Genomic DNA, 15,822 nt, shown 5'->3' with positions numbered 1-15,822 from the left:
TGCCAACAAGGGACTACTCTTCTAGTCTTCTTTTTTGATATCTATCGAGGTGATTAATAATTAAAAACTCATCTCCGAGAGTCTGAGACATCTTTAAGTTGAGATAAAAAAAAATAAAAAAAAAATTTCAGATATTTCTCTAAAATATCGAAAATATATAAGATATATCATAAATACCGGATACTTATTGGATATATTTTATGTTATCGGAGAAATATCGCAAGAAAAAATAAAATATTTATTTTTAAAATATATCATTTTTTTAAAGAAAATATTAGAAGATATATTAAAAATATTGGTGAGATTTTGGCCCTTTACTGGGTCTAGTTTCCTTTTCGGTTCGTGCATTCCATCTCCACAAAGTAATCATCACCTCCTCTTTCCTTTGGCTTTTGATTTGGTTTTGGGATTGCATTCCAGTTCATGATAAGGTTGCCCGAATCATTATCTCTTCCATCTTTAGCTCTCCTCCTCTAAACCCTATAGATAACCCTCAGTCTGCATTTCCCTTGCACAAAACCACAGCAGAAGACAAAGAAAGATAAATGGAAGGAATAGAACACAAAACGATCAATGTCAACGGGATCAACATGCACGTAGCCGACAAAGGCCAAGGCCATGTGGTCCTCTTCATCCACGGCTTCCCGGAGCTCTGATACTCCTGGAGGCACCAAATCCAAGCCTTGGCCGCGCTCGGATACCGAGCAGTGGCTCCCGACCTCCGTGGCTACGGCGACACGGACGCGCCACCCGACGCGTCAAGCTACACGTACTTCCACGTGGTAGGCGATCTGGTGGCATTGTTGGTGTGATAACCCGAATTTTTAGAAACTAAATGTCGAGTATTTTCAAAGTGTTAAACTTGTGAAATTAATTCAAGATGACAATTGGAGGTTTGCGACATTTCGAAACGAAAACGGAAACGTTCTCGGATCGTTTAATTAGAAAACGTAACGTTACCGCAACGTATAGATCGACTTTTATTCCGTCGCTCGGTTGCGAAAACTTCCTTCACGAAAGTCGTAGAGCTCATCGATACGAATTCGTGGACACATCATGCGTTCGAATCGGACGTCGGACGCGAAAGTTATTAACGTCGGAAGTTCGTTTCCGATTTTGGAAATAGTATAAAAGGAAGGAGAAGAGATTAAAAATCAGAAAATCAGATTTTTTCTAAAAATCAGCTCGGGTACTGTTCACCCGACCCAAAAACCTTCTCCGGCCGATTTCTCCACCATCCGACGTCGCCTCGTGTCGTGTCACCTATCAAACTGACGGGCTCGACGAGCTCCATCTTTTGGGCTACGCCTTGCACTCCGGCGACAACCACACACGGTGTAGCAACCGCTGGAAGTTACTGTTGTGGCGGCACCGCCTCCTCCGGCCACCATGGCTCGAGATTCTTGGGGGGTTTTGCTTGTCTCAGTCCCAGCAACATTCCCACAAAAGGAATTGAGCCAAATCGAAGTGTAAATACCCGAATCAAAATTTCAATTTTCTAGGGTTTGTGAATAGTGCCGATTTTATGTTCTTCGTTGTTTGGACTATTTAGACTCGGATTTAGACCTTGGTGTCAACTAGGAAGTTGTTGGAAATGTTGTTTAGGTTGTGGTGGTGAAATTTGATGATGATTGGTGGCGGTCGGTGAACAGTAACGCCGAATGAATAGTAACTCCGCATGAATAGAGATCTGTAACAGTAACTGTGAATAGTGATCTGTAACAGTAAATGTGAACAGTGTTTTGGTAAAACAATAACTGTGAACAGTGGTTTAGTAAAAACAGTGATTAGTAACATGAACAGTGTTCCGTGAACAATGTTTTATGAACAACATTTAGCTGTGCTGAACTCGTCACCTGATATTTTAAGTATCATTTTCTAAGCATTTATCGTGCTATTAGGTGACTGACGAAACGAGTGAGGAAATTACTTTCAGGGTCGTGGAAGTTGCACGCAGGAAAGAATGTGAGTAAAATCTCACATATTTACGAATCTACCCTTGCGGAGATTCAAGATTTTACAAGAGTTTTTAATATTGAATTACGACATGTATACGATATAGTGGATTATATATATTGTATAAATGGTAATAAGTACATATATATATATAGTTTGCTATATTATATACTGTTATAAATTTATTGGGATTGTCATTTCGATGACGAGAATTAAATATTGAGCATGTGATTTAATTTGTACAATATGAGGTGTGATTATTGTACGTAGTTTTAACATGAGTTTGTTAAAATGTTTTGTCTTCAGACGAGTTTTTGTCTTCGGACGTGTTTATGAAATATGACATGTATATGATATAATGTATTATATATGTATATATATTGTATAAATGGTAAATATGTACATATATATATAGTTTGCTATATAATATACTGTTATGATTTTATCGTGATTTATGTCATTTTGATGACGAGATTTATATATCGAGCATGTGATTTTGATTTGTACAATATGATGTGAGATTATTGTACGTGATTTTAACATGGAGATTGTTAAAATGTTGATTTGTCTTCGGACTTGATTTTTGGTACAATATGATGTGAGATTATTGTACGTGATTTTAACATGGAGATTGTTAAAATGTTGATTTGTATTCGGACTTGATTTTTGGTACAATATGATGTGAGATTATTGTACGTGATTTTAACATTGAGATTGTTAAAATGTTGATTTGTCTTCAGACTTGATTTGGTACAATATGATGTGAGATTATTGTACGTGTTTGGCAAGTCGGAACCTAGTCTTTGGCCGGGCGAAAGTTACGATACAGTTAGAGCTCTAGTCTGTCTGCCTTAGTACTGCATGTGAGGTAACGGGTGGTTATCTGCTCATGGGTACTCAGATTGTTTTGGATGTTGGGTAGCGGGTGGCTATCCAATATCGGCGGTGTATTACGAGAGGGGTAACAGATGTGTACCAGCGTTCTTGGTACCCGTAATATAAATGCATTTGGGTAACCAGAATGATTACTTAATTTCTCATGAGCGTTGTATTTCTTATTTCTTTGGGACGACTAGATGGGCCGTCAACTGACTCATGAATGCATTTATATTTGATGATTTGTGATTTTTCGTATATATTAATATGCGAGTTATATTTTCATTTTACTCATACGAGCTGTAAAGCTTACCGGGTTTGTGTTTACAATCCCGGTGCACCAATTCGATGGTGTAGTGGATAACTCCGCAGGTGTGGATTAGCGGGAATTGACGGACTGCTCAGAGGACTTGAAGTTATTTATCTGCAGCTTGTGTGATGATTTTGTGTGACTATCTTGTGAGGTTGTTGTGAGGATTATACATTTCCATTTGTTATAATGTTGAATTATAATTTGGTTTGTAATAATCGGTTTGACTGAGTTGTATTTTGAACTCAGAGATGATCCGTTGTGGCATTTTAAATGATTTCGATTTCATCGAGATTGTTTGGTGTTTAACGACTTTGAAATTTTGAGTTTTTAGGTTCAGAATTTTGGGGTCGTTACAGTTGGACGTAGTAGCATCGGATCAGGAGAAGGTGTTCGTGGTCGGGCACGACTGGGGTGCGCTCATTGCTTGGTATCTCTGCCTATTTCGGCCGGACCGGGTTAAGGCTCTGGTCAACTTGAGCGTGGCGTTCAATCCTAGGAATCCTCAGCGGAAGCCTATTGAAACCTTGCAAGCTGTTTATGGAGATGATTATTACATGTGTAGATTTCAGGTACTTCTTCTTCTTCCTCCGTTTCTTATCTAATTATTTTGTTTGGTAATTCTGGACTGAGTGAATTCCTCCTATATGTTTTGGGAGTATTGATCATTGCGTTTGATTCAGGTAAGCATGAATGTTCTTCAGAAATTTTACTCCTTGAATACTTGTTTTTGATGGAATGTGATGGAGGATATGCAGTGAGGACAATCCTTAGTTGCCTTTCTATCTGGATCTGTTGATTTGTGGTTGCTGATTAGTTTAATCTATAGTCTACCTAAATACAAGGTTTTAGTGTTCCAAGTGAATTGTTTAAGTGAGTTCCTTGATTAATAATTGTATCCTCATGCATCTCATGGTGATTTAAAATGAGCATATACTTTATAAATATTCTAGACCCACTAGGCTTTATTCAGTGATTGTTAATCATGAAGAGGATGACAAGCATTGTTGCCAATGCCTGGTTTGTTCCTTCAGTATTTTTAGAAACTTGGATATAATCCACTATTTGAGATGTTGATGTTCTTTACTGTAGGAGTTAGAAGAAACATAAGAAAACAATTGATAAGTAAGTTCCCTGATTAACTATCCCCATAAGTTAAAAGAAAGGTAGTCATTGATTTTTTTTAAAGCAAAGATGCTATGTGCTTACACTTGATCTTTGTCAAAAGGCCGAGAAAGGCATAAGATGCTATGTGGTTTTTTTTTTGGCAAGAAGATGCTATGTGATTTGGGAAACAACAAATTTTGATGGCTTTAATTGGATTATGATAGACAATTATGTACTCATTTTGTAGGAACCAGGAGAGATTGAAGCTGATTTTGCCCAGATTGGTACCGAAAGAGTTATGAAAGAATTCCTAACATATCGCCACCCTGGTCCACTTTTCCTGCCTAAAGGTAAAGGCTTTGGACATCCTTTAGATGCTCCAATTGCGTTGTCAAGTTGGTTATTTGAGGATGATGTTAACTACTATGTTGGCAAATTTCAGAAGAAGGGATTTACTGGTGGCATAAACTACTACCGGAACATTAACCGGTATGCGCTTCGAACTTTTCTTGAACTTACACCTATGACTAATTTATTGAGAAAGAGTTATCTTTGGCCTCCAAGTTCACATGAAATTTATGCTAATTGTTGCTTCCATTCATCGCCCTTAATTGAATGCAGAAACTGGGAATTAACTGCACCCTGGACAGGGGCTCAAATAAAAGTTCCAGTTAAGTACATTGTTGGAGACCAAGACCTAGTTTATAACTATGGAGGCGCCAAGGATTTCATACACAAAGGTGGGTTTAAGGAAAGTGTGCCGTTTCTGGAAGACGTAGTCGTAATGGAAGGAGTTGCTCATTTTATCAACGAAGAAAGGCCTAATGAAATTAGTGAACACATCCATAACTTCTTCAAGAAATTCTGGTGATGATCGAGATATCCATTTCCGTTCCCTGTGTTGTGTGCTGTGTCTTCACTGTTTTGTACTCCAACTGGTGTTTCTATTTTGCATTTCTTGCCTGACGCCTAATTGATGGCTGTTGTTGTCAATTTCATACATTTTCTTGTGTTGTTCTTACGGTTATTTGTCTGTCGGTACCAGGAATTTCAGTGGTCCAAGTACATATCGAATAAACAATCTGTCATTTCATCTGTGTAACTTATTTGGTACGTATCTCATTAGGTTCTGCTTTATCTTATTGATAACTGAAAGTCTTGAAAGGTTCAATCTAGCCTAGGAGTTGAGAAACGCAGCTACAATCTCAACAGACCATCATGTCCTGTATTTCTTAGACTCAGAAATGTTGGCTGCTTAATCACAGAATAAGAATGCTTCACATATTTTCTTTATCTTTGCTATCAGCACTAGGTTGTTCAAATTCATCAAAGTCGAAAGCTGGCAGTGGATTTAAAGAAAGGCTACCGTTATCAACATCTTATTCAACTACCAAATGACAGAGGTGACTTGAGTACATGAGTAACGAAATTCCTTCATAAAATAGTTCATTAGTGTGGAAAATGCTAAGAACGACTGCCTCTGATTTCCATGGGATGATGTAAATGTAATTAACACAATCTATGATGAGCTTTGAATGACTTCCAACCAAAACATACACACTTGAGACCTTTCTGCTTGTGTTAGCTTTCATCAGGGCCTTTCTTCATGGCAAGGCCTTACGGCACAGACGCAGCGCCACATTTCTAACAGCATCAACACGAGTATTACTATGATGATGCTAATAACCAAACCAAGAGCAGCTTAATCTATCTGAATTTTAGTTGTGCCTTCAAAATATATAAATTTACCTCATTTAACATAGCCTCCCGGTGGCTTCTTTGTTCCAAAACAGGGGTGAAGGATTGCTTTATCTAATTATCTAATTAGTAGCCAACACAAAACAACAACAGAATATAATACTTTGCAGGTCTCACTTGTCTAAAGATAGTCACGTCTCGCATTTCAGGTTTTCCAGCAAATAAAGATCTTCTCCGACTGCAGGCAACATTTCTCTTATGGCTTGTTAATTTATGATGAAGTTGTTCCTAAACCAAGTGCCCACTGATCGAAATTCTATCACCATCTGGGAACAAAGGAAGAGATGTTTTGCTTCATACGTACTCCTTAATTATATAAACATGGTAGTGCTGAATATATGATTTGTTTATTCATCTTCAGGGGTACAAAACAGACGTGATTGATCGATATGATGCTTAGTATTATTTTGCTTATGTCTTCTAAGTCTTCCTCAACAACAAATAACATCGAGATAAAGACTTTCACTAATTTAGGAAGCATATTGAGTTTTCACAATCTTACTGGAATCGTACTCGGACTCTCGGAACATGTAAATTTTGAAGATTCCCATCCACCGACCCACCCAATATTAGGGATTTGCCCACATGAACATATAAATAATACCCCGCCAATAGCCATATGCATTATCGATCGAGAGAAGAAGAGCATGATCAATCGAGAGACTCTTGTGCTTGCTTAGTACTAGTAAAGATGTGGATGACGTCTATTTTGTAGCCACGATGATGAGAAGTAATTGGGAGGACACTCCCCCAATCTAATATATATACTTGCTTTTTAAATTTTTTTTATTACTGATGGCGTGTAAAGCCTTTATAAATGTACATGTACTGATGGGTGATGGCAGACAATTCTATGTGTAGAACGAATGGAGTGCGGAAAAAAAATAAAAAATCGTAAATATTTTGTATTTATCATGTACGAGGATGGCATTGACCAGTTCGGGTTGAATCGTTGATTCATCTCAAACTCTATTGTAAGTTAAATAAGATATATAATGGTGTCAGAATGTCGTTTTAGCTTCTTCTTCTTCTTTTTTTATAATTTTCACCAAAAAGTCACTAACATATCAAAATTGACCGGACTACAAATCTTAAGCTCATAACTTACCACCAGATGTCAGAACAATTTTGACTGGTGTTGGTATCCGGAGCTTAGACAAATGATACTGATATATACGATACATGATCCAAATAAGAGTGATAAGTTTAATAATTTTAAAATAATAATACTCAATTGGTCATTAATTCATGCAAAAATTAACTCGTAAAACAATACGGTATTACATTCGTACAAAAAACATGCATATGTGATGCATGCCTATCCTTTCCCTTAAGCAAAGTAGTAGTGGAACAATTAATTTACATATGTTTGAGAGAAGAACGAAATAAGAATATTAACGACGTAATGGAACAGAACGTAATTATTTATTGATTGATAATTAGGTTTATATATATGCATTATATAATCACAATCACGTAGGATTCGGAGTCATAATCTATTATATAGATGCGAATCTATCTCTAACAGGAAACATAATGAATTTAAAATACACACAACAGTAGAATAACAATTCTTCCGGAACAAGATATTATTTTTTAGAGGTAGAGTAGTAGTGAAACAATTAATTTACATATATTTTTTTAAATTACATATTTTAATTAAGAATGAGTTTTTTCGATCGCTTGTCACTAATTGATAACCGCCACAGTCGCCACTAGACCCAGTTGGCATTGCTAGAATTCTAGTGGTTAAATCAACGTCACAAGAAAGCTACTAAACTAAAACTAAACAAAATTAATAACGTAACTGGATAATGTAATTAGAAAGAGGGAACGTATTTTCATTGTCAACTCACTTTTCTATTGTTAAGGAGGGGTGTAAAAAGACGGATCCTCAAACTCACTTTTCTATTCTAGCATTGTCAAATGTCAACTGTCTAACCACACAGGCCGGAAGATTATTTGTTAATGTTCCCGTCACAGTGTTCGTCTTCAAATGTCATAAATTAAGCAACAAGAACTATAGTAGCACGATATTGTCATGGAGTCATGGACTTATTTAATTAGTCTAGAAGATTCTCTGATTTCTTTCAAGTAATATGACTAATATCATCTTTTGTCACTCTCTTTTAAGGGTTCCGCAGGTGTGCACCAGTCTTGTCGTCTACAATTGTTGTGGGGGTATTTCTGAACCCTGATATTTGACTCTTTCTTTCTCCCAAACTTATTCTTATGGATGATATGAGTCATATGATCAAGTTGATAAGTTTATGAGTTATGACTTAGATTTAAACTATTGGAAAAGATGAAAAGTCATTTTTATTATTATAAATATTGATACTACACACAAAAATCTCATACTAAGACTCTAACGGCCGGCTAAAGTGGGGAGAATATCGACATTATTAGGGAAGCAAATTTGTCGCCCACCTCATGCCACTACTCTAAGTAAATGTTAAGTGTCATTTTTTTCTCAACAAATTCATAGTATTATAAAAGACATTTGACATTTATTTAGAGTGGTGGACATGATAGGGGTGTGCGACAAATTTACTTCTTATTATTAGAACCGTGTGTGTGGGATTGTTGGCGGATTCCACACAACATTTTTGTGGTAGCTAGGGAATCGGTGGTGATAGGGGGAGCACTAAAGGCTACTGGAGATTAGTGGATTGAATTTCATTGGCTATATTGTTGGCTCAAACGTGGCTAATGAGTCATCAGCGAGTTGTTGTGTCACGACATTGGTGATTGGTCGGTGTGGGTGCATCGCTGCGATGTTATGCGCGCTGCTCAATTTAGCGCGCATTGGGTTGTCTTGGGTTGGATGAAAAAGTAGTACTTATGGAGCTAAAATCTGAATGTGAAAATTGAATCATCGTGCATAAATTTGCCAAGTCTCCAATTTGGGACTATGTGTACTACTTCCCAATTCGAGAATCTAATATGTTAATCGATTTTAAGTGCAAACTGCAAAGGTCAACTTAAAGAATTTGTTCATGATTTAACGCAGTCTCATATTAGAAAAATGACAACAACTAATATAACTTATAAGTTGGTGGTTGGAAACACAATATGTCAAGACTGAATACAAACGAACGGGTAGTTGAGACTTTAGACAACTGGGCGAGTACAATTAACCATGCGCTTTGCTTGTTATTATACATTAGTACAATTAACCATTAAGGTGAGTCAAATTGTCAATTTTGTATTACATAGTTCATCAAATGGTTAATTGTTATATTATATAGTTCATCAAGATGAATTGGTCATTTTATATTTTATTATTTTATCGTTGTCTATCAAATCAAACGCAGCAACTTGTACCCAAAAAAAAAAATCAAACGCAGCAATTACTCTGTTCTTTTTTTTTTCTTTTTTTTTTGAGCAATTACTCTGTTATTTCTGGAGCTAAACACATCATAAAATATCTTGAGAAAAATTGCATGGTTTTTAACTTGGGACATGACTCTATAGCTAGACTTTAGAAATTTAGAGCTAGTAGCGCAGTGGATGTAAACTTGTAATGATGTCGATTGATTGTCCGTCACGTAGCATAACTGGTCAGTTTAACATAGCTATGGGACTATGGATCATTAGCTCATTCTCCCAAACAAAGTCACAGGCCAGCAGACTAGTATTGTTGCCTCTTACGTTGGACGATCGCCTTTGCTTTTGGAACCTCAACATGCACTTCTAAAATTAGTCCAAGTAGCTCGATCGAATTTCTTCTAAAACAAAGACCGTATTTCACCTTGTAGCTGATATTTTCTAAATCTCAACAGCACTTCTGAATTAGTCCAACTGTCCAACACGTAATTATTATGTGTACTGCCATGTGGTATGCCCAACAATTATATTACGTTATGGTATAATTAACAGACACGCGGTAAAAATGACAAAAATTTATTTACATATAAGAACAAATCAGAAACAATCACAATAAAAAATGGACCAATAACATTAAGGGAGTATGTCACGTGAAATATGTGTCGGGTATATATAATAATTTATATGTCCACCAAAATCATTTAGTTAGTCTAAAAGATTCTTTGATTTTTTGTTCAAGTAATATTATCTTTTGTCTCCCTTTACAATTCCACGCGTGGGAGTAGATCATATGTGCCCAAACATCTTTACCAAACCCGTGCGGTTGTGCCACCTCTCAGTCCACATGGCATATCACTTTTTTATTTGAAAAACGAGGAAAGTCATGTATTAAAACTGGGTAAAATATGCTACATTATGAACACATTCCGTACTCGTGGACTATGACGTAAATGAAATGTGTAGAATAACAAAAACCTATGAACTAGATTTTTGAACATTTCTATGTTGAATCTCTGGGAATAGGCACAAAACTGTTAACCATACTATTAAAGCCTGTTAGCACAGCTAACTTATTCAGCATACCAGGGGAAACCGATCTAGCAGAAGACACACACACCCATTAGGGGTGTTCTTAGCATATTCAGCCTCTCCATTAAAGAGCTAAGTGATAAATGAGGGTGGCAAAACACCCTCCTTACCAGCCCAAACATAAGGCCATCCAAGAGCGCAAGCCCAAACATCTTGGCCTAGGCCCACCAAAGTTTGGTTGCAGAGTGCAACCTCAATACTGTCGTCTCCGGTGGTTGACTTAACCACCCCATCACCCACATCGGCCTCATCTTCCCGCTACAGGCGAAGGAGTAAGACCACCACTCCTGCAAAACCACTCCTTAAGAGACTCAAGCTTCCACGTAGCGTCGTCGAAACCCCACAAACGTGACTCAACAGCCGACTCACCCAACACAGGACCCCCAACGGATTTCCACCGCCATACAACAACCTTCTCTGTAGTGAAGCCAACCAAAGCCTTCCCTTCGTCACTCCTTCCCTTTTCCAAATCAACCTTGCTCCAATCGACCACTGTCTTTGAACAGATGCTCGAAGACCACCTCCTCCGATGAACACGAGGTGTTCTCCTAGTGTAGACGACGAGGTCAGACCTCCGTCGCCGCACCCTTCCCGCAAAAGCTCTTGAAACACTAGGTCGAAGACCTAGAGAGAAAAGGGACGGCTGTGCTTTTCCTGAGAAACATAATAAACTACATGACATATCACTTAACAGATACTCTACCTTAGTTATATTATGTTTAATTAAATTTAATTTTTTCTTAACTAATTAAATGATATATACTCTACCAAATTGAATGGAATTTTGTATGGATGGTCCATACATACATACCTAACTATTGAATGATGGAGATGTGAAAAAGTGACCGAAAAGTTAGTTAAATAAGGAACTCCGTATTTTATTTTAAAAACGGGGCTCCTCTCTAGAAGAGGACTGATATATATATATATATATATATATATATATACACATATAATATTATGGTAATCAATGTTAAGTTACTCAAGCTTTACTTAGTTCATAGGTAGATTAAAATTATAAATAGTTGAGGGTAAAAAGTTCTCTCGATCAAGTTTAAACATGAAAGAATAATTATACCTAAAAGGAGAGAAAAAAAATTGCCAACAGGAAAAAAAATTATGTACCTTGCAATCAGACTTTTTCCTGATTGTGAAAATTAATGCATCGATGTGAGGTGAGGACTGAAATGCAATCCAATTTGTTGTTCAAAACACATTTTCCCTTTCTTCTGTCTTCTTCAATTCTTTCAGAATACTTCTTCAATTAGCTCAGAGAGACATATGCAAGAAGTATGTACTATCGACGCTTACCTTCTTCCCTTACCTTGAAACAAGAATACAAATATTTTTAAAGATTATAATCAAAGTCTCTTTTCATCTTTTGAAAGAAAATATGAAACTTTGTTTAAAATGGAATACTTCTACGAAGAGAATATATATATATATATATATATATAATCAAGTGAGTAAAGAAAATATAAAATAAGGTAAGAAATTAAGAATGTAAAATTTATGAGATAAAATTAAATTCAACTAAATTTTAGCTTACTGCTTGAAATACAAATTGATGCTAAGATTGAGTAACATACCAAATATAACATACTAGTATACTATAATCTGAAGGACAAATTAGTAACATGGAAAATGGAAAACACCATTAATTATAGACGTACGCTCTATATAATAAGTTTGCTTACGTGGAGTGTGTGTAAAATAAAGAAAAATATGCATGCGTTTATTTTAAAGAAGACTTATCAATAATGAGTTTATAAAAAATACAATCTAAAAAGATCTGTAGAAATTTTGAATGAAACCTAGCACAACTCTGCTACAGTTAAAGGGTGGCAGTAGTTGGTGGCCTAACCACTTTGACAAAACTCCCTTCTTCTCAAAGGGTAATCAAGTGCGAGTCGACGTAGTTGATCGGTGGTAGGGATGGGTAGGTTGAGTTCTGGGTCTGCAGTTCGATAGGGGCAGGGCTCATTTCTAAGTGGGTTGGCCCCGCCGCTGTGAAGCGGTGATTGGTGGCGTTGATTAAGGCGACGGGTTTCCTTGCTTCGTCGAAGGAGACTGGGCTGCTCTGTTTGGAGGTGTTTGGGTACCGAATTATTTGGGTGGCCTGAGTACACCCATTTGGACCGTCTCCTTTTGGAAGCCCAACTTGTTGGGCTCGGGGAATGAGGTTGTTTGTGCATGGCCTCACATTGTTTCTCACTCGTTTTCGGGTAAGACTGGATCCGTATTTGGGACCCAAAACGTACATGCATTCGGATCTTGAATCCGAAACAACTGCTCATATTGTTTTGGAATTGGTTCTGGTTCTTGATAGAGCTAGTAGCCTTAGTGGTTTTAAAATAATGATGTCGATTCATGCACTTCTAAAATTAGTCATGTTAATCAAGTGGGAAATTTCTTCTTAAACTTAAGACCGTATTTCACCTTGTAGTTGTTCTTTTCTAAATCTCAACATGCACTTCTGAATTAGTCCAAGACCAACTTGCTATAGAAAAAAAAACCAGTGGATGAGGCCGTGGAAATATCCTGTGAAGAATATTACTGCATAATTTTTGTCCTTGGGAAAATTTGAAAGTCTCCTCTCACCCGTGTCAACTTGTACGATGGAAGCCATGGTATAAATACCCGAAGTCCCATCCCATTTCTCTTCACATCAAAACTGCAGCTTCAAAGAGTGCATGTACAGAAAAGGCTGCACAGCACTTCGATCTGCTGTTGAAGGTTTACACTGATTTAAAGGTATAGCCAAGGCATCCTGAATCTTCTGGCAGATACGTTATATGTTATATATTACTATTATTTTGTTGATCTTATTTGCTTGAACCTAATTATTTTGAAATAGACTTCTGGTATAATTTCTTGTTCTTTATTTTGAAGGCTTGAAGCTGATGTTTAAATTTTATGCTTGCAAATGCAGGTTATATTTCCAGTACATATCCCGCAGTGCGTATAAAATGTGGAAACTCTTCAGTTCAGTGCGAAAGTGGATGGGAAACTACGTCTACTTTTCCAAAGCTACCTTATGCATCCGGGGTACTAATTAGTTTAACTTATACGTACATATCGGCATGACGGCGTGTTAATTAAATTCGTGCTTGATTAGCAGTTTACTTTAAACATCTGAAACTAACTCGTGTTGAAATACTTATATACGTAGGTTTGGTCTTGAGCCATAGCTTCGTGAACCATGTGGTGATACAGATATTGATAACGTACCTCACAGTTGTATTATGGAACGATTGGAAGCAGCCGACAAGCGATATGGCTGCGGTTACTATAAATCTGCTGAATGGGATATCAGGTATCATGGTGTTTGTCCTTGCTTTCATCTCTAACACCGTCGGTCCTTTTATGGTGATTGCGTCCACAAATGCTGCCTATCTTCTTGTAAGTAGTTTGACCGAACTCTTTAAGTTACAGTTTAGTTAGGAGGATGTGCTTCTTTCCAAGCTCAATAAATAGAAGAGGGTAAAATGCTTTGCACGTTTAGGGTCCCTAGCTAGCTAGATGGATGGTTTACAGTCGTGTCTACTAAACGCAAGTGCATGCATGTATTCCACCGTAACAATTAGCACACAACCAAATCAATTTGTTAATATATGAAATATCTAGTGAACTTTCTCTTGGCAACTATTGACCAGCAAGTTCACTCCAAATCAAGAATATTAAATTTCTTTTAATGCATATAACGTTTTAGATAGAATTATTCATGATATACCTCGCGTATATATGCTGCAGGGACTGGTTCTCTTATGGAGTGTATCTAAGTATGTGGGCATCCAGGACCGGGGCAATCTATCTGATTATGTATTCTACGGAGCGGGTTTACTGTTAGCAATAGGCGAGGCTGGACGGCCGGCTGCTTTGGATAAATTTCTCGATGACCAATATTTGAGTGAAGCAGATTACAAGATTAAATTACCCGAAACAAGTAGTGCTGAAGAAGAAGAAGACAAGCAAAAACGTGTAGAAACCCGTCAAACGGCTTTATGGAGCCACCCCTGGTTCATTGGTGCAGCGGTACCTCTTGCAATTGTAAATAGATCTTGGGAAACTCAACTATTTCTCTCAGTGGTCGTTGTTGTTGTTTCTTACTTGTTGTTCTGGTATGGTGTCTTCGCGTATTACAGAAATATAAGAAATGAAACAAATGATCCAGCAGTAGAAGATGCACCACGAAATCCTGGACTCTGCCAAGCCGTCAAAAGTCTCGCTCCATCTAAAGAAACAGCTGCAGACTGGAAGTTCTGGCTCAAACCCGTTTCCAGAAAACGTTATTACAAAGAAATGCTAGTCATGTGCCTAGCCTTCATCGTATACAGTCTGGTGGACGCAACGGGAAGCACCTTCTTTTTTGAGCAAATGAATCTTCTGAAGAACTCTGAGCTCCCATCGATATCCTTTTATTTTGTTATACTCCAATCCTTATCAAGGTTTGTGATCTCATTTATTTGGAGGTTAGTAATTCCAAAACAGTCAAACCGTGCTACGCTGGCCAAGATCGGTTGTGGTTTAGTTTGCTCAGTGCTGTGTATGGTTGCTGCTTGGCAAGTTGAGATTCGTAGGAGAAGTAAGATTTCTACAGAATATGATGACAGCAATCCTAGGCCTGTTTCCCTGAGTATTGTATGGTTAATTCCACAATTCTCCCTGTTAGGGTTTATGAGAGGGTTGGCGGCAGATGGGCTGGTCGAGTTTTTTGCCGATCGAGTTGAGGCTAATGGTAAGAGAAAGGCAATGTATTATGGATCCTACGCTGGTGAATTAGTCCTGGGTATTGGAACAGTACTAACCGCAGTTAGTATTGTCGGGTTTGGACGAACTTGGTTGGTTAATGATGTATACATGAATCGTCTGGACAAGTACTACCGGGTACTAGTATTCATTGGCGTTGCTAACCTTTGCTATTACTTTTTCGTTGCTGTTTACTTCTATAGAAAGGAGGATGGTAATGCGCAAGTATGTTGCGAACCAGATGGAAATGAACAAAGTGAATCGCCGTACATACAAAAACAGTAAATATGCCTCACCCGGATGTATCTTCAGACCTCAGGTGTTTCTAAGACTCCGCAGTTGGAAGAAACGACGTCGAGTTTTGATTGTTGTGGTAGTTTCTTTTGATATTTAATCAGTAACATGTAGATACTTGGTTTGTTTATGTCCAGAATAGTGTACGTACGTGATTGCTTAATCTGCAATAAGGCAAACCCATATGTAATTCGTAACTAAATGTAATGTTTAATCTTTCAAAATGCGCATCTATCTTTTCTAAACACTAGCTGCAATTTAGCTAGTTCATTTGTTCACTGACATTCCAATTTACTATCTAATATTTAGTGAGATTTGGGAAGCGCGCTATACTGTTCACAAAGGGTAAAATT

The 15,822-nt window shown here is 37.4% G+C and overlaps 2 protein-coding genes and 1 long non-coding RNA gene across 3 annotated transcripts; all 3 read left to right on the top strand.

The window, feature by feature from the left end:
* The first annotated feature begins 354 nt into the window (after positions 1 to 354).
* Positions 355 to 5,599, top strand: LOC126792007 (uncharacterized). The gene is given in 4 exon segments (XM_050518518.1): positions 355 to 806; positions 3,502 to 3,714; positions 4,497 to 4,738; positions 4,871 to 5,599. Coding segments are annotated over 4 exon segments (966 nt in total). The 5' UTR covers positions 355 to 545; the 3' UTR covers positions 5,121 to 5,599.
* On the top strand, positions 1,189 to 3,270 carry LOC126792012 (uncharacterized). Its single transcript, XR_007671905.1, has 3 exons — positions 1,189 to 1,469; positions 1,902 to 1,965; positions 3,190 to 3,270. It is a non-coding gene; the product is annotated as an uncharacterized LOC126792012 (long non-coding RNA).
* Positions 5,600 to 13,395: 7,796 nt separating the features above from the next.
* On the top strand, positions 13,396 to 15,460 carry LOC126792272 (protein NRT1/ PTR FAMILY 5.10-like). Its single transcript, XM_050518733.1, has 3 exons — positions 13,396 to 13,474; positions 13,599 to 13,828; positions 14,180 to 15,460. The coding sequence occupies exons 1-3, from the start codon at positions 13,396 to 13,398 to the stop codon at positions 15,458 to 15,460; spliced, it is 1,590 nt and encodes a 529-aa protein (XP_050374690.1).
* The last annotated feature ends 362 nt before the right edge of the window (positions 15,461 to 15,822 follow it).

Source organism: Argentina anserina, chromosome 4 (genome assembly GCF_933775445.1).
Source record: "Argentina anserina chromosome 4, drPotAnse1.1, whole genome shotgun sequence".
NCBI classification, from domain to species: Eukaryota; Viridiplantae; Streptophyta; class Magnoliopsida; order Rosales; family Rosaceae; genus Argentina; species Argentina anserina.
Note: the sequence above shows the minus strand (reverse complement) of the source record. Positions and strands in the feature narration are given on the sequence as shown.

Coding starts and splice junctions, on each gene's coding strand:
- LOC126792272 (XM_050518733.1), top strand. CDS start 13,396: ATGTGGAAACTCTTCAGTTCAGTGCGAAAGTGGATGGGAAACTACGTC. Junction 13,475..13,598: donor AGCTACCTTATGCATCCGGG/GTACTAATTAGT, acceptor TTATATACGTAG/GTTTGGTCTTGAGCCATAGC. Junction 13,829..14,179: donor CAAATGCTGCCTATCTTCTT/GTAAGTAGTTTG, acceptor TATATGCTGCAG/GGACTGGTTCTCTTATGGAG.